The following is a 25,189-nucleotide window of genomic DNA, read 5'->3' as shown; positions in this document are numbered from 1 at the left end:
ATCTTCCTCATCAAAAAAAATAAAAAAATAAAAAAATACGGTCTACATAGGGAGTTGGAAATCTTAGCAGATGTGGGGAAGTACTATGAAAGCCTAAGAATGTGGAAAGGATCAGTATCTAGCATCTAAACCTTCTGGCCTCTGCATATTGTCAAGATCAAGTCCAACGACTGTGCAATATTGAGTTCACATGAGGGCGCTGTCAGCCACACAGAGGTACAGACAGTGCCACACACTCATCAGAGGGTGGCGTAATCTCTTTTCTCTGTGTGCCTTACAACTCGTTTACAAGATATTTGAAACACCAGCGATGCTTACCTAAACATAAATAAATTTCTCTTGATTTATTGTCCACAAAATATGACCACTAGGAATGCAACTTCATCAACAATGAAGGAGATATATTGAGCATGTGAGACAATTAGATCCAGTAAAGGTTAAATAAACTCCTTGCTTCATAAATCCTCCTAGCTATCTTTAAATAGTTCTAAGGTCAATGTAGAGCAAATACAAATTCATATCTCCTATATCAATTTCTAATATTTAACCATCTCCTCTGTCCAGCAACAACTGTCTTTATTCAGTATCTGTGGAATTTACCATATTAAGTACGATGTGTTGCCAGGATTTGACAAAGAAAGCCAAAAATTAAATTTTCCCTTGCATTCAACCACAGGGCAGATTAACAACTTGCTAGATTAAACAATCAGCCATTCCTTTCAATGTTCAACTTTGCACATTGAATTCTGTTGTTGTATGTGAACATTACACCGGTCCTGAGCTGAATAATGTGATGTGTAAACTTTCAAACATATGGCATAATGTCATTCTCAAGGTATCAAATATACATGAAGAACTTTCAAGTATATGATGTGCACTGACTGCTTGAGATTTTACATACCCAAACCCTATTAAAACCATTAACGCTCAAAAAACAAACAAACAAACAAACAAACAAACATGATTTATCAAATTTCTTTTACCAGAATTTACATGACAAACATGCTGGACAAAACAATGGATTTCCATCCTCTGTCTTTCCAAACTGTAGAAATACCTCACCAAATCATCTTCCCATGGGTTTATATCTATCAGTAACCAATCACTTATTTGAAAACAATGAAGTTCATGCACAAGATTTAGTGGAGAGTTTTGTATGTGTGAATAAAAACTCACTCTATTTTCAATTTCAAGAGGCTATGATGCAGGAAGAGACGTCATATTGCCTTGTGGATATCAAAGCCAATGTTTCCCAACAATAAAAATGCATTTTTAATTATTACTTAGCTCAGCACTGACTTAAATAAATCTTTCTTGTTCTAGGCATTGAGATGGTTCTGTATCTTTTTATATTTTCTGAACACCGACAGCTGAATGACTTCATGTGTCTGATGCTCTTGCATGAAGCTCTTTCGCTTTAATATTCATACTATACTGCCAGCACTTTTCAAAGATTTACATCCCCCCTCCCCCCCCCCCCCCCCAAAAAAAAAAAAAAATATCTGTCATGGCAAGATTGTTATGTCATTTTAAAGATAATCTGACTACTGGCATTAATGCAAAAATGTTTGCAAAAGATAAATGTGCAGAAGAATTGTCATCAAATATACATTCTTTGCAGGGTGTGAGCAAAGGAATATTCTTGAAATCCATGAGGCTTGTCAAAGTCAAGCAGGATCTGTCCCATGACATGAGATAGAATCATCCGGATGCAGTAATTGGAATAGACATTTTTAAACGATGTCAGGAAAGTCCTGGCTGGATGGAATGACATAACAATACTGCTTTGCATTTATAATGTACCTTGAGGACAGCTGGGTCTTGCTTGTCATCTATCATCATCCCTGGCTTTGCACTGGGAGGCTTGGACATGGAGCTCCGTGGTGACGAAACTCTGGTCCCCATCCTAGGAGTGGTTGGGACATGCCTCGCGATACCCCCGACAGCTGCCCTGGAATCCACGTGGCCCGCCGACTCGCGCACAAGTTTCTCCGGCCTCGCGAACACGCCCCGCTTTGGCTCGCACTGAAAGTACCGCACTCCGTTGACAGAGCCATCATTTTTGCCGATGGGATCGTCCAACACTACTCCCGCCCACTGTCCACTGGCAAATTGTGTTTCTCCCAGAAACTGCACATGGCCATGCTTGTTTCCACCCACAATGACTCTGTCACCGATGACAAAGTCATCCGAGTGTGTTGTTGCGCCCCCATTGTTGACAGTTCTCACAGTCTTGTTGGCAAGGGCGTTTGCTTCTGCTGGTCTCACACCCGCTGCACGAGCAGAGCTGGCAACAGCATCTATTCAAAAGACAAGAAAAAAAATACAAATCACTTTCAACAACAAAACTAGAATTGAACTCTGCATTTTCATACAATACACAAATTACAATAACTTAAATCCATACGACCACTTTGAACTGCAGTTGAGTTACACAGACAGGGAGGTTCTTTTATTTGAATTTGATTGATGTTTAATAGGACACTAATAATCTCAAATTAGGTGAAAGGACTCTAAAAGATTACATTCCAATGCATGCACACGTGGAATAAATAATCATACGTAGCTTTTTCTCTGTAAGTCTAAAATTGCTTCTCTATTTTTTCCTATAGCACGAAGACATACTAGACAATTCATTTCCCACTTAAATTTTCAGGTCTTGAATACATTTAACTACGACACTTCAATTACAAAGATATGGAAGTTATCTCATCTATATGACAGATGAAAAGATTGCATGCATGCTATGCTATAGTAAAGAAAGTATCAAATACCTGGCATTTTAAGCCATATAGTACCATATGCTGCAGTATGTGAGTTCATGTATTAATTCCTATAGAAGTGCTAGCTTCTTTAATTCATCATCAATGCCAGTTAGTAGCATTTACATTAAATTTCATCATTTCATTTTATCTTGACTACAGCAGTCTAAAACACTGCATACAGCAGCTTTGATAGCATTTCATTTCATTTTTTTTTTTTGGGGGGGGGAACCTGCCCTTTTACGAGGATTTTTAGAAGCATTTACCAAAAAATGATCACATTAGTATGATAAAATTTCCCACAGATCTTTGCAACTATAATAACAGCAGTTTGGATCTAAAAAAAAAGAAGAAAACAAACAAAATGTATCATATCACTTGTAACAATACTTTTTTTTCATAAATTCAGATATTGCTGAAAACAGACCTACCAACATTTTTGAAAGAAACTGTGAGAAAGTTAAACTGATATCAAAATATGGAACTGACAATGATTTAGACTGATAAATACAATATTAATGATTGCAATAGCAGAAAATGTTGCCCTCCCATCATGACTGTGATACATTCTCAAAGTTTGTGTATATCATCACTGTTTATCATTGGGCTCAATGGCTCATCTTGTAGGTCTGCAATAGTACAAGAAATTGAAAATTGAGTCAGTATTCTGTCATGAATGCTACGAATTTGAAGCTATATTAGTACATGTATGAAATGCACTGCAATCGATATTGTGGGTAATGATGATCATATGACCTAGCAGTTGATCACATGTGATAGAATATCTTAATTTAACATTTATGTACACATGGTCTCAGCTGTCCTATTTTGTCAAGAAAAACAATGTGATAATCTTAGGATAAATGTATTCATTAAACACAATACACAATTCTCTATTGATAGTTTTGAAGGTGTATAGACTGATGATTTGAAGCTGTAACTTTTTTTTTTTTACAACTATTGAAACAAATGCACACATCACAAACACTTTCCAGACTTTTTATACATGTAGCTACACATTCATCACCAAACATATTTATGCAACTGTATAGATCAATCTCTATCCAGCAAACTGCTACTGAAAGTGAGTTCCTAGGCTCCCCTGTGACTGAAGCTCAAGTCACAATGTGTATGATCTGTGTTCCATTTGGGCAGCATTCAAACAAGAACAGGTTCTTCAACTCAAGCTCTTGGCTTTTTATACCAGCAAAAATCAGTGAACCAGATTTTTCTACTCACGAGGCAGTGCTATGACAAAGCTGCAGCTGGGCTAATCTGTGCATTAAATCTGCTACACCAATAATAATAAAACAAAAACCTTAGTCTTTGTTTGTTTGTTTTGTGTTTGGTTTTTTTTTCTTTCTTTCTTTCTTTTTTCTCACAAGCAGCCGTTTCTAAATTTGGTCTCTTTCTTGGCAAAAAGAAACAGAAAATCCCAACTACCCATCACGACACAAGATTATTGCCCAATGTTCCCGCTGAATACTACACTAGAGAACGCTAGATATCATACAATGTACTTAACACATGTATTTCTTCTTAGCCAATTCACAAAATGAGTACAAGGGGACAACTCGAAAATGACAGCTAACGCAAAAACTGATATTCATGATTTAAACTTGTTAATGACTGGATTAACAGCTAAAGTAGAATCGCATGCAATATACATAAGATGATTCCACTATTGACATTGATATAACATATATTATATTCAATACTGAATGAGAACAAGAGGAACTGATTCACTGATTAGTTGCAACTAATGTACATATGTATCAAGAGCAAATAAAAACAACAAAATAAAAGTTAATCCAACAAATGACTAAACGGCAAACTTGATACCAGACGAGTGTTAGTGACAGCTGTTGAACAATTAGGCAGCACCAATACCTATATACATCAGACACATACTGTACCTTTAATGCGACTGGCATGACCACTGGGAGCTAAAATCATAGTCAGACCAACAAAAGTGTAAATCAAAACATCAAGGAGTTGGGATTGACAGAAATCAAGGTACAATCAGATATTATCTTCAGATAAACACCTGTGAGAAAGAAGACAGTATGTAAGAGAAATGATTCAATTTTTCAGCTGTATAGTATGTGTACCATGTAACACTTCATCAATTTCAGCTTTGTTTATCTTCAGTAGATGGCAAAGTATTTTCCATATTCCTGTGGGGGGGGGGGATCTTTCTACAACAAGATTTCCACCAAATCAAAATGGTAATTTACTCCTAGAAAGCCATATGGTAATGGAAGATGTAATGATAATGATTAGTATGGGTGACAGTATAGGAGTGGGGAAAAGTGGTTGTGCAGTAGGTATATGGTAATAACTAATGTTGTTTGTGGTGGTGATAGAGAAGAAAGATGTTGTGAACCTGGCGGAAGACGGAAGGAAAGCGGCTCATGTATTTAGAGATGGTGGTAGCAGTGGTAATGTTGATGGTGCCAGACAAAACAGAAAAAAAAGAAAATAAAAGAATTGCAAGTGGTAGGTGAGAATGAATGAATAGTGATGATAAAGAGTAATTTCATACCATATGCCAGTTGACTCTAATAGCATTGTAAGACCAGATGAACAGAAAGGTTAAAGTTTAATCAATATTGGACCTAACAAGCTGAAATATGTAACATTCTTTCACCATGTTTGATGTTCATGAAACATTTATCAGAAAGTTCATCTGATTTCACTTTATTAAAATAAACTTGAGTGTGGCTCAATTGCACTTTAACAGTCTATTAAAACTAGATACATCAAATGACAGCTGGTGGGGGATGGAATAACAGTGGAGATGGTGGTGATGGTGGTAATGGATTACAAAATGGTGGCAGCAATGGCAGATGTGATGTCTGCAGAGGGGAAAGGTGTGGTGGCAGTGGCAGCTGTGGTACCACTGACGATGGCTAAGGTGGAGGCAGGGCTTCTAACATTTACACAAATAAAAATCAGGGAGGATTCTCATGAGCAATCATCGAGTTGCTTGCATATCCTGATATCACATATGCATCTCAAAGGGCAAAGGTAATTCCTGGATCTCAGAAATGTTTCTTTCCCATATCTAGACTTGAGGTAGTAATGAAGTTTTCAGGCAGTCTCCTGCAGAATCAAGGGGTGTGGATGGGAGCAGCTGAAATGAGAATGAAGGTGTAATGGTGATGCATTGATTGTCATGGTGGAGTTTGTTGATGTCAGGAGACACGTGACTGCATTGGCATGTGTAGAAATGACAGAAATGGTGATAACGGTGCAAGGTAAGGATGGTAGCATCCGACACCTATTGCTTTAGCTTCTTTGTGATGGCGCTCACAGGGACTGGAATATGATGGCTTTAGCAAGTGTCATGATGATGGCAAGTGATAACTCATGGAACAATAGGGAGCTTTTGATTTTTGTGAGGCAGAAGTTCAGATAGGGAAAAAAACCTGTTCTGTGCATGTGCAGATTTAAAAATCAACCTTGCATTGCCTGAGTTTGCACAGCTGGTTCTGAGCCATTTTTGCGTCTGCTCAAATCACGACACAGACAGCTACTCGATGCACTGACCACATGGGGGCGCCGTTTTACTTTGTATAGGCTGCATCCTCCGGTAAACTGAAGGCACTTTGCAACACAACACAGGGAAAGAGGAGAACAGCCACTGCAATCGTCATCTTAAACGTCCGCGTCGCAAATCTAACAATCCCCATTGATTCTTGCACCCCATGTCTCACAATGATAAAAATGGAACGATCAGGTGGTGAGTTAAGGCCATGGAAAGGCATGGTGGAACTGAGATTGTTTGTTTATTGTTGATTTTTCATGAGAATGACAAAGTATACACCATGGTGGTGAAACTGCTTTGAATTTGAATGAAGACATGAAAGAGCATCATTAGGCGTTTTCACATCAGCCCAATTAAAATCCAAGCTTGAGATATTTTTCGCGATCGCAAATTAGCGCGCTATTTCATTTCCTATTCACATCAGCCCGAACATTATCAAATAGAGCGCTTGTTCGCATTAATTATCCTGCTATTTTCGGAAATTTCCCGAGTTGCACTCGAGAAATTTTCTTGATCAATTAGCACGCTAATTTGTATTCACATTGTCAAATAGCGCGCTATTTCGTGATCGGGTTAATTTCCCAAGTCAGAAAAGAGCACACAATTTCGAAACATTGGGCTGATGTGAAAACGCCTATAATGTGCAGCAATGTATTATCTGCATGGTCTTTGCACAATGAATCGTAAATGTTCTTATGATGATGAATATGATGATGATGATGAAGAAAAAAACAATGAGGAATTAAGACAGACAGAGTGGAAGACAAGACAGTAAATTTACAACAAAAAGGGATGAGGTAGGGTCAGATTTGGTTCCATCTGACATGCATGCAATAATGTTTCAAACACACTTCTGGAATTACAGAAAAAAAAAAAAGATATCGCACGGAGATAATTACAGTCGATATGTTAGTGAGATTTATGATAGGAAGTAACACTAAACGATATTCAGCTACTAGACAGATCACTACCATACAACAACAACAACAACAACAACAAAAGAGAGAAAAAGTATCACCACATCACAACACATACTCTACAGTAGATTCAAGAAGCTGGGTAGCAATCATTCTGTTTCTAATATTGATGAAATGACTGATTATTTCGGGAATAGTGAGGGAAGCGTACACGTGTGCCACATGGTTGATCTGTGACAGTAAGTGGCTCAGACAGCCGACCATGTATCAACGTCTCCAGAGACCAATACCGCACACCTTCCAACCATCATGCCAGAGAGATGACTCAATCTGCTATAAAATAGATGTCATCTTTTGTAAAGAGTGTAGGGTGCAGGGGGACTTGGAAGTGTTCCATCAGTTTGACCATCCTCTGGACAGGCACTCCATCTTTACCTCTGACATCATTTTCCAATCCTGGTACCTTGGAAACATAAAACCCCAAAAGCAATACAAGCCAAAGAGTTCTGCTTTACCACTCATTAAATAAATGAGATTTCATTTGAACAGCATGGTTCATCCTTGCAGATGACAATGGTGCAGTGAGAGTGATATCTGCACACATTTTGTACAACATCCTTTGCAGTAAAAGCAAATTTGTATCCAAATGGTGATTGATTTTTTACTGTACTGTCTGGTACCTGATTAAAGGGTGTGTACAGTTCTGGTCGAGGTGAGGATTTAGCTTTAAACGTTTTGCGAGATATTCAGAAACCACTCTATGAGATGTCAAAGAGCATGCAGTTCTAAGGGGTATCAAAAGTTTATTCGGTGAAAATCGGTTTTGAAATGACTGAGATATCCAAAAACACGGTGAAACAAAGAGATCCTAATAAAGTTGTGGCATGTTGTCTTTTATTATTAGCACTTTTTTGGATATCTCAGCCATTTGAAAACCAATTTTCATCAAACAAATGTTGAATCCTTCTTAAAATTACATGCTCTTTCATATTTCATAAGAGGCTTTTCATTATCTCACTTGGGAATGTTCAAAACATGAATCCCCACCTCAACCAGTACTGTACAATCCCTTTAAATGAACTGACTGTTAAATTTGAATATAGCACACAAATTTTCCGTATCATTTTTAAAAAGAGTTCAGTAGATTATAATCCTTTAAGGAAATAATATTCTTGCTACACAACTGAGAAAATTGTTGAACAAGACCATATGCAACATCACAAGAAAAAATTATTCAACTAATATACACTGCTAAATCTCTTACCCTTAAAAAAAAAAAAAAAAAAAAAAAAAATCTTTCTGACAACAGAGCTGTATATCTCCTGCCTAATTTGCACATGTTCTTGTGCCAACTGGCCAACAAGATGAGAAATGACCCTGATATGACCTATGAAGTTCAATTACAAAAAAACAAAACAAACAAACCAAGACGGCGCAAGCGAAAAAAGACAGTCCACACTCTTGATATCCTGCGTATTTCAAGAGATGCCATTTGCTTTACCACTATTCCAGCTGAAAATCACTTAATGCTGTAATGTGGGGGTGACTTCACCTTCACAAGGATGCCTCATCTGTGTAAACAAGGTGGACAAGAAGCAGGAAGCGCCACCTCCTTGTCCCATACATGGCTTTCTATGCAGGGTCCAAGCCTGTATCTCATCATGGCTTTGTGGCATTCCACCCGCCTCCATGGAAGCAAAGACCTGTTCCCCGAAGATCTATCATCTCCTGGCTGTAGGGGTATCTGTGAGCAAGGAATGCTAACTATCCTGCGCTGTACCATTAATCTCTACGCAGGAGGACGGTCAGCCCGTAAGTATCGCGAACTTCAATGGGCCGTAAATTTCTGTTTTGACATTTGAGGTTTACTCAACTCTTTCACGTCTATTTAGGGGACTTGTGCTGTGATAACCTCAAAATGATTTGAATACCAGCTTTAATCACACTTATCTCACTTTTAAGACAGCCATGAAATGAATTGCCAATGCTGTCAAAGATACGGAGCTTTCCTCTGCTGCTATGTTCAAAGTAGAAGAATTAACTATTCGTACAAAGAAATATGCATTCTTGGTCACTTGTACCTTTCAAGAGGAATTACAGGTTAGAAATATTTGACTACATTAATCATGCAACTGTGTTTGATACCGATTTAAAGGTGCACCAGGCTATAAAGCATTACAGTAATGCAACTTTGATTCCACACAGACCAGCAAACAGCTGCCCACCAGCAAGCAATGCTGCCTGCTAACACCAGTATGCTCACATCTGTCCAGTGAATGACATTCCCAGGAAAAGAGACATGGTCTCCTGAACCATGACTCAATTCACTCATGCTAAAGCAAAGGCAGTCTGGAATAATTGCTTCAATCTACTGACATGACTGGCCAGAGCTCCCTCTTTCTTCTCCCCTACCACTGCTGATGGATGTTGTTGATAGATATTGCCACAGCAACATAATCACTTAGCATCCGAGCGAAAGAAGGTAGATACATCTGAGTGTGCCAGAAAACAAAACCAAGTGCACTGCTATGTAGGGGCCTACAGGATTTCAGGTTATAAAAGGTAACTTCAGATTTCAGCTTTCAGAATTGCTTTCTTCCTCTCAGTTATACATATGGTGCACAGGTAAAGCTACATTATTATGGTGCCCTCCCCCCCCCCCCCCATAATGATAACAAAGAACATAATCATTAGTGCCAGCAAAATATAATTGGATACTATGTGCTTATATCCCTCTGCTTGAGCTCAATCATATAACAAGTGCATCAGATTATCATGCAAGTCTGTCATCAGCTTTACATCACATCACAGCCAAGCATACAGCAAAGCATGGCAGCAGGCATTGGGATGGGCAGCTGCTTTGATGCATTCATCCTACATCACAGCAGGTACAGTGATCTGCAGGAAGCCAGCTACTGGCAGTGCAATGTGATATCAATTTAGGGCTAGCTAGCTACCTAGAGACCACCATGAATACATACACAGGGCACTGCCCATATAATTCAGCACACAGCCAAGGCAAGTTCATTCACAATGCCTGCAATGCAGGTCAACGACCTCTGAGCACTGCACGAAACATGGCAGTAACAGTACCTTCTGTGCCAACCTGGTAATCATATGTACAGTAACACGTCCTGCACAACTGAACTACAATGTACACGTGGTATGCTTTGCATGAAAATCCAGAACCATGCTTGTGTGCTGTAACACAGTTTCCCTACTATACTATGACTGTGGACCCATGCTGCATGTGTTTGTTCCATGTTACATGTATCATGGTGACCATTGCAGTATTAGAAACTCCAGCTATAATGCTCTTCCTTTTTATCATCAAAACATAGGGTGAACACCTCCGTTAGGCGACACTTTGCACATTATATACAATTTGTATACATGTACCAATCCGCAGCAACCAGCAGAAGCAGGGAAAAATTTGTCATGAATGTTTACGTCACGTAATGTAGCAAGCAAGACGACAAACTTGTAATAGGAACCATGTCTCCTCTATTAAAGGATGACAATGTTTGCTAACAAGATAGATATATTGATACAGATCACATGACCATCACACACATCCTGTACCCCCAGGTATTGGCAGGCAATGTATGTGTCATAAAGCTCAAATGCAGTTCGTGAGTGTTCTGAGAGAGAGCTCATTCTGGCTTCTTCCAGAAACTCTCCTTGGATGTGCATATGATTCTATTGCATTGCAGGGATAGATCATATAAAACAAGTGCGATATGGGCTTGAATGAACATTTTCATCACATTTCAGGAGAAAAAATGCATGACGTACCATAATCACGCAGGTTCCCATGGAGTAATGCATATCAAGCTTTTACTACAGTGTACTCTCTGAATTCATTGGCTCAGAGTGCTTGACTGGGTTAAAGGGAAAGTAACAGTTTTGGTTGGGACTTCAGGTTTCTAACAGTTTTAGGTGAGATAATGAGAAACCCATCTAATGAAATGTGAAAGAGCATGTAATTTCAAGAGGAACTCAATGTTCATTTAATGAAAATTGGTTTTAAACTAGCTGAGGCATCCAAAACAGAGCGATCCTAATAAAGAGTGGGACCCACCTTTTATTACAACTGCTTTGTTTTACTTTGTTTTTGGATGTCTCAGCCATCCTAAAACCAATTTTATCAAATAAATTTTGAATTCTCCTTAGAATGGCAATGTGTATACTCAAAACTATTTCAGAGTAAAGAGGTTTCTTGGTATCTCGCAAAAAGTTAAAAGCCCAATCCTCATCTCTACCACTACTAATGCTATCCTTTTAAGCTCCAGCTGTATTGTTCTGGACCGTTGTTGTTGTTGTTGTTGTTTTCATGCTAGACTCACAACCGTCATTGCTGGTCATTCAAATCTGTATCATGACAGATGTTTGAACCTACAGTGTGAAATCCAATACAATCAATCTAATACCAAATCAGCCATCAAAAATGTAATCCAGTTTAATACCCAACATGTATAGTAATGACACTCACTTGGCATTTCCATTGTTGGTCCAACATCCCTGGATGTTGGGGCAGCAGTAGCCATGTGGAAACATGTCAGTGAGTGGTCAGTGCTATAGTGGTCTTGGTCAATAATCGTGAATGCTCCCAATTCAGGCTCTGTCACAGATGGCAGGACTATAAACAAACTGAAGTCCCCCATGAACAAAGAAATTATTGTCAACACAGGAGACCAAGGCTATTATACTCCACCTACTTGATTGAACCTGACCCCTGTGAAGTGCAGAGTACAATAACAACAAATGCGACTACTCTGTATGCAATGACTACAATACGGTTTATTTGTTACAAACTGATGCAATGATTAGCAATGTCAAATAGCACTGAGACAGACATCATAAGTGCTTTCTATGATCAGGGCCCTGTTATATGAAGAGTTATAATTGACTATATAGTTGATTTCTATCACACAGTCTATGGCAGCCTGTGTGGTAGGGAAATTTATAATCGATGATATCTTTTGATAAAACGGGGCTAAGATGTGGAATTAAAAGGCCTATTGATGACCCACACTCCTTTACACACAGCATCATTATTAAAGGTCCACTTATATTCAAAAGAAATCTGTATTCATGGAGTAAGCCAGTACATAGTCAAAGTAACTTGATACAAATTTGAATACTAAAAGCTTGTGACTCACTGTTTCTTAAAAAAAATAAAAGAAACAACAACAAAAACATGAATATATACAGCTTCAAACATTAAAGCCAGTTATCTTTACTGGTAGGTAAAATCAATCTAAATGTGCTTCCAACCTCTATTAAAAAGATCACATGCCAAAACTTTGAAGCAGTGGTATCACTTTACACCATCCTCAGAATATTTCCTTCCATGGTGCCTCTACAAGCCTTAGGTACAGACACAAAATAATGATTTAAAAAAAAAAAAAATCATGATAGATACATGTGTACTTCATATGCAATGCATCATCACGAAAACCATATAATGTCAGGTAAATCGTTTTTTTGTGTGTTTTTCGGCAGACATATATTTGTCAGAAGCTAAACTTTATATTGATATTGCCCTACTACATTCTACATAAAATATCTCTAAAAATAATCCAAGTTAAAAAACTGTAAAGGCCATATTGCCAAAGTCGGCTTTACAATAACTTTTTCCCCTTTTATGATTGATACTTTATACAGGCAATGTGATAACACACCACATGTGAACTTTACATCACAACAAACTTAGAGCATTGAGCCATTAGAATCCATTGATTGATGACTTTGTAATTTCTAGCAAAGAGATCTTTGCTTATTATTTTTTTTACCAAGATCCTAAGCAGCATTTAGCTCAAAATTGACTGGAGGGGGAGAAAACCCACAGTTGACCTTTAAGTAGCTTCTTTGCCCAAACATATACCCAGCCCTGGGGACACCTCCAAGATGCCAAACAGTGATGTCATGTCTAATTTTGTCCCCCTCTTGCCCAGCCGATAATAGAAAATGAAATCAACATGTCTGCAAGGCTGGCTGGAATGCTGGGAATGAATTTGTTTGAGGGATTCCACATTCCATGACACTGGGTATGGTTGTAATTGCCAACATGCTGAACTCCAATGCCTCCTCCATCATATCTCTCTACTAAGAGGTCAGATCTCTGTCCTGTATTTACAATTCTTTGATTGCAGACACATGTTTCATCTGTCCTCCCGTCAGAATCAGATGAGTACCTACACTGTGTACTGTATAGTGGTGATGTGTCATAATTTGACACACACACACACACAGAACGTGAAGACAGCGGCATCAGATTCATTGCATGATTCTAAGGATATTGTTTGAATGTGATGTTGACAATTTCCAAAGGAAAATCAATCTTGTCATAGAAGTCAAGCTAAAGAATAATAATAATAATAATAAGTTTCTAGATTATCCAAGAAATCTTTGACTCTGTGGTACGTCAACTTTTTACTCCTTCAGGCAGTGGTAAAATAAGTTTACTGTGTTTTGTCAATACCAAAATTATTTCTGAAATATAATAATATGGCACTGATATTGATATTTTACCATCTTTGACGTTCTTGCTACATTTACGTGTCCAGTCACACATACATGACATAACCTGAATCTTAAAAACCACTACCTTACCATTGAAGCGTTCCTCACAAGTTTTAATAGCAAATGAATCCCAGTGAAAATAATAATTAAAATGAAAAAATTTGATGAGCACGAAACTATGTCTATAATCTACCGCATTGCAAGAGCTCCTGAATGCCAATTTGTTATGCTGTACTAAATCATTTGGAAATGAAAAATAGACATTGAAGAAATATTAGATTTCTAATGTGACATTTAATTTTCATTGTTAGGTTCTGAAGCTGATGAAGGCAGTCATCTTACATGCACATTCAGAATTTGGTGCCTACCACTTTTATGATATACGCCCATGTCTGAAGCCACAGTTGTTTTTGCATTATATACATTTGTACTCATATCTGATTTACACACATGTAACTTGATCTCAAACTAGCTTTCATTCCCATTTCTTTCAGACAACCATGACTACATTTCACCCACCTCCATCTGGCATTGTGATCAACGTAACCATATACCTCCTCATCTTAATATATAGGCCTACATATTAACACAAGAAATATTAAAAACTTAGCTGGAAGAATAGAGTGGACTTACAGAGTAGTTGAACTGCTCTAAGTACATGTTCAAAGCTGAACTCAAATTAATTGACTTTCTATAATACTATGTTGCCCTGTACACCGATGAGCATGTGACCAGCAAGTTTGCCACACTCTTCAAGTTTACAAATGCTTTCTTGTTGACAGGCAATATGGTTAAAAGTGGTTGTCAAGATGCTAATGGGGATCAAGTGTCCTACAGGAAAGAATTTGTCCATTTACACCGACACACTTCATTCTCAACTTGTTAGGTCTATAGTACTTTATAACCAGGCATTTAATGCTACGATCCCTCTACATTGTTCAATTAAGAGTCTCAGCTCTAAAAGAGCTTCATATTCCAAGACAGGATTAGCAAAAAAAAAAAAATGCAAATGAGGAAGACTGCCATATTTGGGGAAAATGATGCAATTTAGCCTTTTTGCCCCATTCTTCTACATCTTTCTGAGTATCACAATGTGAAACTTTGAACACTCATCTTGCAGTGATTTCTGCACCAAGACACTGTCACTAATAATGATTGAGGATGGTAGGACAACTCTACCCTGATCTCAAACAGGGTGTGAAATGATTGATGATTGGGGGTTGGTTCAAGTTCGCAGCTTAAGTTTTTACTGCCAGGAGTGTTTCATGTCACCGTACACCTTAACAGGCTCTTCAAAAGTCTTGAGAAAAAGGGGGTGATGGGGGGGGGGGGGAGAGCCTGTTTGTATTGAAGTGAGTCAATCCCCTTCAGCTAAACATTCAATCTTAAAAGGTCAACACTTGCAAACACAACAACATAGGACATGTTTCACCTCCAGAGCTCATCAACATCTCTATTCTCCAATCAGAATCACTTGGTTGGAAACATATCAATCCTTGGACCCTGGAAGCAGCTAACCAGCATGAAAGGTGAAGTGGGTAAAGTTTGATACAGAACAGAGGAACATCGACTGTACAGGACACTGTAGGGTGAGGAGGAGCTTATTACTTGGTGCAAAGGATAGGAGAGGTGCAAGGGTACATCGGAGAGGGCAAGAGGGCAGGAAAACTACAATGGGAAACTCATGACTATTCATGTAGAGATTTTAGAGAGAGTATATATGTGATGGTTGCTGTGATTGAGTGTGGCAAAGTCAGAACTCTACACGAACCAATCTTCCTCAACTACAATCTGGTTGTACACAAAGTCAATGGCATTTTGAGATGGGGTCAAATATAGGGTTAAACAGTGAACTTCTTGTGAGTGAGTGGAACAGGAGGGAGAGTGGGAGTGGCCCCTTTTGACACTTGTTGCATGTGTTCACTGTAAACACCCCGATTGCCCTACAACTGCAGTATGTGACCTGCTGGCATTACATCCATACTTTGAATCAAGCACCCTGTTCGCACCCCGTTCGCACTGATTGAAAAAAATGAAAGTTATTACCATCTGAAACTCTTGTTGAATGTGACACCTATTCTATGCGGCTATTGCATTGGTAGTCCTGAAACAGTTAAGTGGGATCTATCTTACTTGAATTTTATCCTGGCTCACAGAACAAGCCTGTAGCAGCAGCCCACTTCACTTTCCCGTAAACTATGCTGCCATTCTGCCCATCCATACAGACCTGATTCTTCGCGGCACACGTCATGGTGTCACATGATCTTGTCGCTAAAAACTCCGGAGGTCAAGGCAGCTGCAAGCAAGCACTATAAAGTCTAATGGTGGAAGACTGATCCTCCTGCATATTTGCACAGAAGCGCAGACTTCAAAGAGCATTAGGCTGCCGAACAGCCTCCCAAGGAGAAGGTCAACAGAATCAATCCATTGGCATTCTTCATGGATTGATCACCTATAGCACTTGTCAAACCCCAGCCAGCATAAAAGCAGCATATATAGAGAATGACGATCTGATCAGCTACCTACAGGCCACAAAGTACTGTGGTTGAGAGAACACGGTCCCAGGAACATTTGAAAAAAGGTTTTTGCTATAGCTGAAGCTTGCTTGTTTCATTTACAAATTTGATTTCCTACCATCTACATTAAGAAAATAAAAACACTGTACAGTCGTTGCATCATAGAAAATAAATCAGAACCCTCTACTAGAACTTATTGCAAAATTTGTCCCATGGGAGCCCACTTACCTATCAGAAGCACACATAGCTTTTAATATCATAGAGATGTGAAGAGCAATACACATTACACAGACAAAAAATAAGAAGAAGACATTTTGCAACATTAAGGGGCTGTCTAGAAATAAAGCGAAGGAGTACGAAATGGTGCTCAATTCCTCACAATTTCCTGCACTGTATGGCAGATTTGACATTACTTCTGCCCGTATGTTTTGACTTTTCTTTTCTACTCCTTTTTCCCCACTGGGTGCTGCCTGAAATATGGATAATAACTTTGCAAGTTGATACCACTTTGGTGAAGTGCCTGCAGCAATCATGAAGTGCAGAAAGATTTTGTGGGTGACCTTGTACGTTGGTTCATCACCATTTTGTTACGTGATATCGCCTGCCAGAGCTCAGGTTTTCAGGGGTCACTGCCTCTTGACCCCAAATGCCCCCTGATTGTCTCATGAAATATTTCTGTACATATATTGTATCCGTATATAAATGTCTCCAAAACCACCTACACAGTGACTGTTTTTTCTACCCTACAGAGGAATCTGATGGAATATCTGCACTGGTGGCTTGCTACCCTTTGTTTCTCATCCATTACACTATCCTCAGTCCATTCTTGTCTTTATTTTGGAGATGCATGAAATACTGTGCTTTCAATAACCATTATATGTTGCTACAAATAAAAAGTTCTGCAAAGCACTAACATTACTTCTATCATCTAGAAGCACACACATAATATACAAAATTTTACAAGGAAATGCCTTCAGGTAATAGGCCAATTTGTAGCAATTGAACAGAGATATATAGGCATATTTCTACTACATCAATTTGTTCAAAAAAGTTCAAATATAATTTTTGGTACTCAGTTCACATATAAGAGCTTAAGAAAGAATGCCAAAAATGCACAGGTAATTCCTTTCCACAAACCTCAATGACTGCCAAGCCAGGCTGGTAGTAAAGACAGGTGACAAGCGCTGACACCACATGACCTCATAAAGCCCACAGGGTGAACCAAGCAGTCTTTTTTCTCCCCACTTGTTTGTCTGTTTTCCACCCAAAACATTATCAACCTATTATCAAATCACTGTCATTCAGCAGCTCTTTTTTTTTTTTTACCTCCATAAATTTTTTTTCCTCTGACAGCTATTTTGAATGAGACTTGTTTGAGTGGTATGCTGTTTACTACCACAGTAGATATGTGCAATGAAACTTCACAGCAGAGCAAGAACTTTCCTGAAAATCACTTTCATTGCCATTTTCATTCTATCAATTCAACGTACAATACAGCATGCACATTTAATCCAGCTTTCCTGGAAGTCATTTTCATTGCAATTTTCATTTTATCAATTTAAAGTTTCATATAGCATTACATATCTTAACTCAATGAAGAATGGTATATGAAGATAAACTTGAGCTACATGGGAGATGTTTCATGTCACAGTCTGCCAAGCTGATTGACTTTTAACTCCAAAACGTGTTTTCTACAAGAAACAGAGGTTACAATGCTACTGCGGTGACCGTGCAGGACCAAAACCCTGTGTGGGTCTTCTCCGTCAATTTGTTCAATTTTGCATTCAATTCACAGCCTGAGGCAAACCATCCAAAAGCCACAACTTTTGAACCAAACAGTGAACCCATAAACGTCAGTTACTCACACCTCCATTTTTGTTATGATCTGACATGGGGGGGGGGGGGTGTGGAGATATTGATGAAGGAATTGTCATGGTAGGTAGGCACCAAGCAATTTATGAGGATTTATTGGAATACTGAAGCGTGTGAATATTTCTTCATGCATAACAGGTGCTAGGAATTCCGTGTGAGATATCCTGTATCATTTTTTTTTCTCTTTTTCTTTTTTTCTTACAGTCGGCAGAAAAACAAAGTCATTTGTATTGGGTTGTTTGGGGTACCCAAAATGAGAGAATGGTAAAAATTCCACCCATTAAATTTGGACAACAAAATAGTGGCTGTTTTTCCAGATCTCATTAAAATATGATTATTTTTCTACTCCTTTTATCATTTTATCCGGGAAAGGGGTCATTACCTTTATTTAGGGCCTAAATTATAGTTACACCAGCAAAACTTGTGCTGGATCAGCTTTTGTCAATGAGCAAGAAGAACTTAGGTAGTCCTGAATCACAGCCAGACATTGATTACATGTAGCTATCAGAGGGATAATACTTCTGCTCTGTAGCATTCAAACATACATACATTGATGAAATAGAAATGAGTGATTTTCATCTCATACTGCACAAAACATCATCACACTAATCCCCCCCCCCCCACCAAAAAACAAAACAAATCCAAAACAAAAATGAAGAAGGTTTGCACATGTAATTAATGTACTTTGATGCCTGTCACAATAATTGGTGCAATTCAAATATCTGTTTGGACTGAGTGACTGCAGAGCTGTTACAACCTAGCAAGACAGTCTGTCTGTGTATTTTTGAAGCTTCGAATCACAGAAAGCTGGTTTGCAACCCTCCTATGGGGTAGTTTGCAGGCACAAACCCTTGTTAGTCGTATAGGAGTCTGCATGTGCCAAGACTAATACACGCACCACTACACTGCAGCCTCTCCCAACCTTGTTGGGAGAAGCTTCAACACAGGGCCTATGGGACAGTGCCAAAGTGGTGCATGTAGTAGTCTTGGCGCAGACTCCTTTACGACCAACAAGGGTTTGTGCCTGCAAACTACCTATGGGGTAGAATAAGACAGTTTGTTGACATGGCTCCCTCCAAGGGGCAAAACACTGTTTCAGGAATAATTTTGACAAATGAATGTGTGTGGGTGTGGGTTGGTAAAATGTTTGCAGATGCAGATGAAAGAGGCCCTGTGCTTGTAATACACTCAGTCGTCATTGCAGAAGTTCCTACAGGTACCGGTATCACAGACCACATAGACTGAGCAAATGCCACTGAAGACAGTGTTTGAGTTCACGGAGCTATGACGATGTTTCAAGCCACAGTAAGGTGAAAGGGGGACCTCACCTTGTAAAGCCTTTGTGATATTGACATAACTAAAACTTGGTCCCCCAGGCATCTGGTGCAACTTTCATTTCAACCCCAGATGTGTGAAACGTGACAGAACGTGAAACGTGACAGAACTTGAAACATTGATCGCAAGGCACTGCATGGCATACTTGCTCTATTTGACCAACGTCTCTTGTAACATCCCAATCCTATTTAAATCACTCCATAATCCTACCATCTCAGCACTTTGTTCCCCTTTATACACATGAATTCACCGGACTGTATGAGAGACTGTAGGCCTACATGTTTCACACTCGAAACTCCAATACAATTATGAGCAATGCATAAAACAAAAACAAACAAAAAATTGTGAAGCTCCATTGTGTATTTCTTTTGGTACAAAATTCAATACAGGACCAACTTGAATGAAACGGATCTCCACCATTACTTCTACACACAATATCAATATCCAATTTTATCTCAGTCCATTTTAACGGCACATACGCAGTCTCAGAAGAAGTGTTTTACACCTTTGAAATACACCATTGTATAATTTCCATAATAAAGATTCAAGGAATCAAACTGATTACTTGCAACCTGAATTGTAGACTACATATCTGTAGGTACAGACCAAAATTTTGCAGAACACTACATGGTCCAGGAACCACTCCCTGCAGTCAATGTGAAAAGAAATCTGTAAGAAAAATTCCTGGCTTACAAGAAGTGCATGTGGCTCTCTTTGAAGCTACAGTCAAAACGAACTTTTGACGACCTACGTAGGAACAAGCTTTAGTACTGAGAATGAGGTGGAAGGTAACATACCTGCGGGATCCCTCATTCCCCCCCCCCCCCCATGAATGGGGGGGGGGGGGCGGACAAAAAAGAAAGGAAAATAGAGGGAAGAGAAAAAAAAACACAAATACAGGAAAGAGTGGGGTAACCAATATGTGACAGTACCAGGTTGATGTAGCAGGAGGGGGAAAGCGAAAGGGTCGATTTGGTGATTGATGTTCCGCGTCAGTTCAACCTGGTGAAAATGTCTAGACAGGGATGATTGTTTGTGGTATGGAAGGGAAGGCTAAACTCCACAAGCAAAATGGCCATCTCCTAACACAACAAGCCCTGTGGTTCTAAAGTGACACTGATATATCTACCAAAACCAGCCACAACTATTTATGCACCCTTTATTTCATTCTACTCCAGAATAGTTTGTTCAGAACAGCAGTTACAGGAATGCTTCAAACAAGGTCAAAGCTCTCTTTTCTAAAGCCTTCCAAATCCAATAAGATTTCTTCTGTGGGTAACATTTGACATTAACCTACACATGTGTCACACATAAATATCAATATCCAACATTCCATGCGATATAACAAAGTGCCAAAAATTCTTTTTGATAAATGTTCTTTGACTCCTAAAACCTCATCTTTGATAGCCTGAGAAATAAGGGGGGGGTGGGACAACAAGGCAAAATTGTAGCTCTGTTCCACATTCTACTATCTTAACATTAACTTTCAAGCCATTGGACTATCCTCTCCTGGGAAAGACTGATCCACAACAGAAATCACACAATCCTAATGTCAAACGTCACAACTGCAAGAGAGATCTTGCTTTGATAACAATTTCTGCATCAATTATTTTAAACTCAAATCTGATGGATAGACATCGCTACATCATATGTGAGAAGTGAAAGGCCAGCAGCACTTTAAGAAGAAAAAAAAAAAGACAGGAAGAAACAGTGCTGTAAAGATTTGAGTGGATTTTTCTGCTTCTATACTTGGAGCCCATACTCCCTGGAGTCGTGCCCACACCCCTGAAGTGCGGAAATGACATCAACAGAAAAACAAAACAAAAACAAGGTAAGCTCCTTCTGCCAAAGAACTACACATTTTCCTTCAAGGAGGATGAAGTTGAAAGACTATATAAAACAAAAACAACACTGAGAAACAGAAGCAGGGAGAAAGAAATAGTGGCAAATATAAACTGGGCAAAGAGGGAGAAAGAGAAAGTTTAAATGCTGGGCATTCCCTATCTCACATACAAGGCTTCCTGACAGAAAATCATGCGGAACAGCTTGGAGATTGCCAAATAAGAAATGTGTCAGTAGATATTAAAGCTCAGCGGCACGGCAATCAATCACTTCTCTGCAGATATTTATTCTGGGACAAAGTGAAAGCAGATCATGTCATGTCACAGCAAACATACTGTTCAACAAGTCATCTCAAATTCATAAAGTGAGGCCATAATAAAGGAGAAAGACATCAACATGCTCCAACTTATAAAAAAAAAAAAATTATAAAAAAAAAAATTCACAGACATGAAATTCTCAATTGTAGTTTCTTTCCATTCTTTGTTTTCATAACGGTGTTAGTAGTGTAAAAAGCAAAACAAACCTTGTTCACAACATTTTAAACCCTTGGAGTCTCAACTCAGTTGGAGTGTTGATAGTGGTAAACATCAACATTACTACATCAAGAAAAATTACAAACACAAACAAGAGAAAAATCAGAGAAGAAAACAAAAATTAGTGAGAGACACTAACGACAACAAACCGTACCTTCAACTTTGGCAGCTGTATGAAGTGTACCAGGGCGGGGGATGCTCCCTGGCTTTGTGATCTTTGAGGGCGCTTTCAGCCCAGATGGCCGTGACGCCATGGCTCCTAGGGAAGCAGATAGGCTCTACCTCGAGGATTCAGTGTCTTCCAGAACGAAAAATGAGGATCTCCTTGTTAGATTTTCTTTCTCCAATGGGCTCGCTGATGTAGTCTTTATCCACAGTAACCATTGCAAGCCCAGGACAGCTCAAGTCTCTTCAATGTATGCACATTACATTCTGTTTACTCCAGAAGGGATGGTCGGTATGCATTGTGTACCTGAAATGAGGCAAAAAGGAAGAAATAGGCAAACATGATTACTTTGGTATTGTAAAGGAGCTCTGCTTCAGATTAATACTGGAATGAATTAACAGGTTATCCCGTGTCACATTCATTAAATATCAACGCAAATTTTTGATGCAAAGACATGGCTACTTGGCCCTCTCACAAATTACACATCAAAAAAGGGGAACAATTATCACATGATGTAATACCAATTATTTATATGTATGTCATCTTTTCCTCTTTACGTGATAAATAACAGGGCTCGACCTTAGCGGGAGCCCGGGGACCATTGGCTCCCCAGAATCGCTACGGGCTCCCCAGAAATGTATGAAAAAAGCCCGGCTGGCTCCTTAAGTTTTTTTGCCGTAGAGCCTCACGTTTCAAGACAGAATCAAAGTTTCTGTACACACTCACACTATCGACGAGCGCGAGCGGCCCCGGCGCGCGCAGCGAGCCCTGACGCTCGAAGTTATTATCCCTGAAATTGCAATATAGACTACACGCTGAACATGTTTCATTCTCCAGCCGGCCCACGTTTGCACGTTGCCCGCATGTGTGTGTGTGTGTGTGTGTGTACCCGACGTGTGTGTGTTCGTATCTTCTATTATAGAATAGTGTGCGCACATGCAATTCGCTGCTTGCGCACTGTGGACACCGAACGGAACTCCGCGAGCCTGAATCCCTGTCGCCTACGGACCCTGGATGTTTACATCGATCGCCGTGGTATACCCATGTGTGGCCGGCTGGGGAGCGTGAGTATAATACTAGTAGCTAAGCTACACACTGTAGCCAGCTGCCACTATAAACAGTACGCCATTTCGTTTTTAGTCGGGGTAGAAGCGCTCCGTTGTGCAATGTCTGCTTCATTTTCTCTACTTCTTCCGCTTTTCCCTTGCCTCCCAAGTACGAAATGATTTTTAAGAGTGTTGTGTGTGTGTTTTTGTAACGTTATTGCATCATTTTTCTGCAAGGAAGAGGTGAGTTTCTGTTCGTGTATTGATGTGCACTGCAGCATGTGCAGGTGAAAAGCGTTCGAGCTTTCTTTCCCGCGAGTATCGTGGAAACTCGATGTATTTCTAGGCCTATTAAAGGAGATCTCATATAACAGAATACTTATAACAAACTATTTTCCGGTCAAAATGAATTAATTTCCTTTGTTTTGTATCGTTTATTGATGATCCCAAGGTCCAAGGATCTCGTCGCAATACAGAGTTTCCAATGTGTATTAATTTTCGCGTGGCTTTCGGTGCTGCAAACTTTTGCTAGGGCCTAATCCTACTTGCTACTAAACTTATCGTTCTATTTCTGTCGTTTCTCACACCTCGTTTGCTACGATTTCTTCCATTTTATATCACTTTATCCGTTCCCTTTATACTTTGAAATATTTAAACGTAATTCTTTCAAGTGTCTCGCACTGTTATTTCCGTAACGGCGATTCTCCACTTTGCTGCAATACTTTTTCGAATCGAAGCGACGTGTGTTGTCTTTTCTAAATATTTGTGTTGGTAGGTGTTGATACTTTGTATTTGTTATTTATTTTCCTCGGTTTTTATCTCGAGGGACTGTGCGTGTTTCTTAATGTTGATAGGAAAAGGCTAAAATGATCTGAGTGATGTCTGATGGTGATGAAAACTATGCTGGTATAAAAAGACGGCTTACTGCATGCTGAGCGTACGTGCCGTTCGTTTTATTTCACTTTCCCTCTTATTCTTCTTTCCCCTTACTCTTCTTTCCCCTCCAGAGAATGATTAAAAAAGAAATTACATACACCTCACAACAAAAAGATCCACGATCTACCAACCTTCGTAAAGTTAAATCTATATAAATGTTCAATATCAGCAAACAATAAGGGGAAAGCATGAATTACAATAAATTAGAGCGAAGAGATTATGAAATACTGAATACATGCGCGCAGTCTCTTCGGCTCGAAGAAACTTGACACCCACCCCTCTCCCCTTGTGGAAATTTCCACAAAAGCAGGTGCCACACCCAGGTGCGTGCCAGACGAAAGAATGCGCGCACTGGAATAAACAGCGTGTAAATATCCTGGAAATATCGATCGAAGAACCAGCTCATTAGTTGAATTAAAGGAATCATTGCAAAGATATCGTGATTCTATAGCCTTTCTTTTAGCCCATAGTAGGAAACATCAAACAGTCGAATATAGTGTACTTAATCGAATGTATGTTCCCTGAACAATAAAAAAGGATCGATTAATCAGCAATTAAAAAGGTAATCACAGAAATACTTAAAAGGTATCGTATGCCCAGACAAATTCACTATGAGTAGGTCCAATGAGATGCAGACATCACCTGCTTAGACAGCAAAATCATGACAATTAATTTCAGTTCGTGCTCATCATAACTGCTTATTACTTTTCAAAGTTTTGGCTATCAACATTCGTTCGTAGGTGTTTTTTGTTTGTTTTGTATGTTTTTCCTCGTGAAAAACGTAATGACTTTTTCGTATCGAATGTAAACTGCATGTTTACCGTACGGCAGTGTATACAACCACACGCGTGTGTCTTTACCATCCAGCCACACAAGTGTGGTTGTAGCCATGGCCCGAGGCGCTGGATACAGCCACACTCGTGTGTAATGTACATGTACACAGGGATACACACACGGTACGGAGAAGACAATCGCCGTGCGTGACGTGCCTGTCAAACACATAACGCTACACAATCAGCTTGCTCACAAAGTGATGAAAGTAACCTCATTTTCATAACTTTTAATATTGTTATTTTACAAATGTATTTTTCGCTCCATTCTCATCGTGTTTGCTTGATATGATGTGTTTAGAATTAATAGCAAAGTTACAACTGCCGCTAAATTGGGGGACTTTGATTGGATTGACATC

General features: G+C 39.2%; 1 protein-coding gene across 1 annotated transcript in view; it reads right to left on the bottom strand.

Annotated features, from left to right (window-relative positions):
- Positions 1-25,189, bottom strand: part of LOC140227541 (uncharacterized) — a 122,148-nt gene that overhangs the window by 63,984 nt on the left and 32,975 nt on the right. Inside the window, exons 2-4 of the mRNA XM_072307945.1 lie at positions 22,007-22,324; positions 4,679-4,708; positions 1,804-2,300 (exon numbers count right to left, since the gene is read on the bottom strand). Coding sequence (XP_072164046.1) covers positions 1,804-2,300; positions 4,679-4,708; positions 22,007-22,106 — 627 coding nt within the window. The 5' untranslated portion in view covers positions 22,107-22,324. The remainder of the gene's footprint in view (positions 1-1,803; positions 2,301-4,678; positions 4,709-22,006; positions 22,325-25,189) is intronic.

Source organism: Diadema setosum, chromosome 4 (genome assembly GCF_964275005.1).
Source record: "Diadema setosum chromosome 4, eeDiaSeto1, whole genome shotgun sequence".
NCBI classification, from domain to species: domain Eukaryota; kingdom Metazoa; phylum Echinodermata; class Echinoidea; order Diadematoida; family Diadematidae; genus Diadema; species Diadema setosum.
Note: the sequence above shows the minus strand (reverse complement) of the source record. Positions and strands in the feature narration are given on the sequence as shown.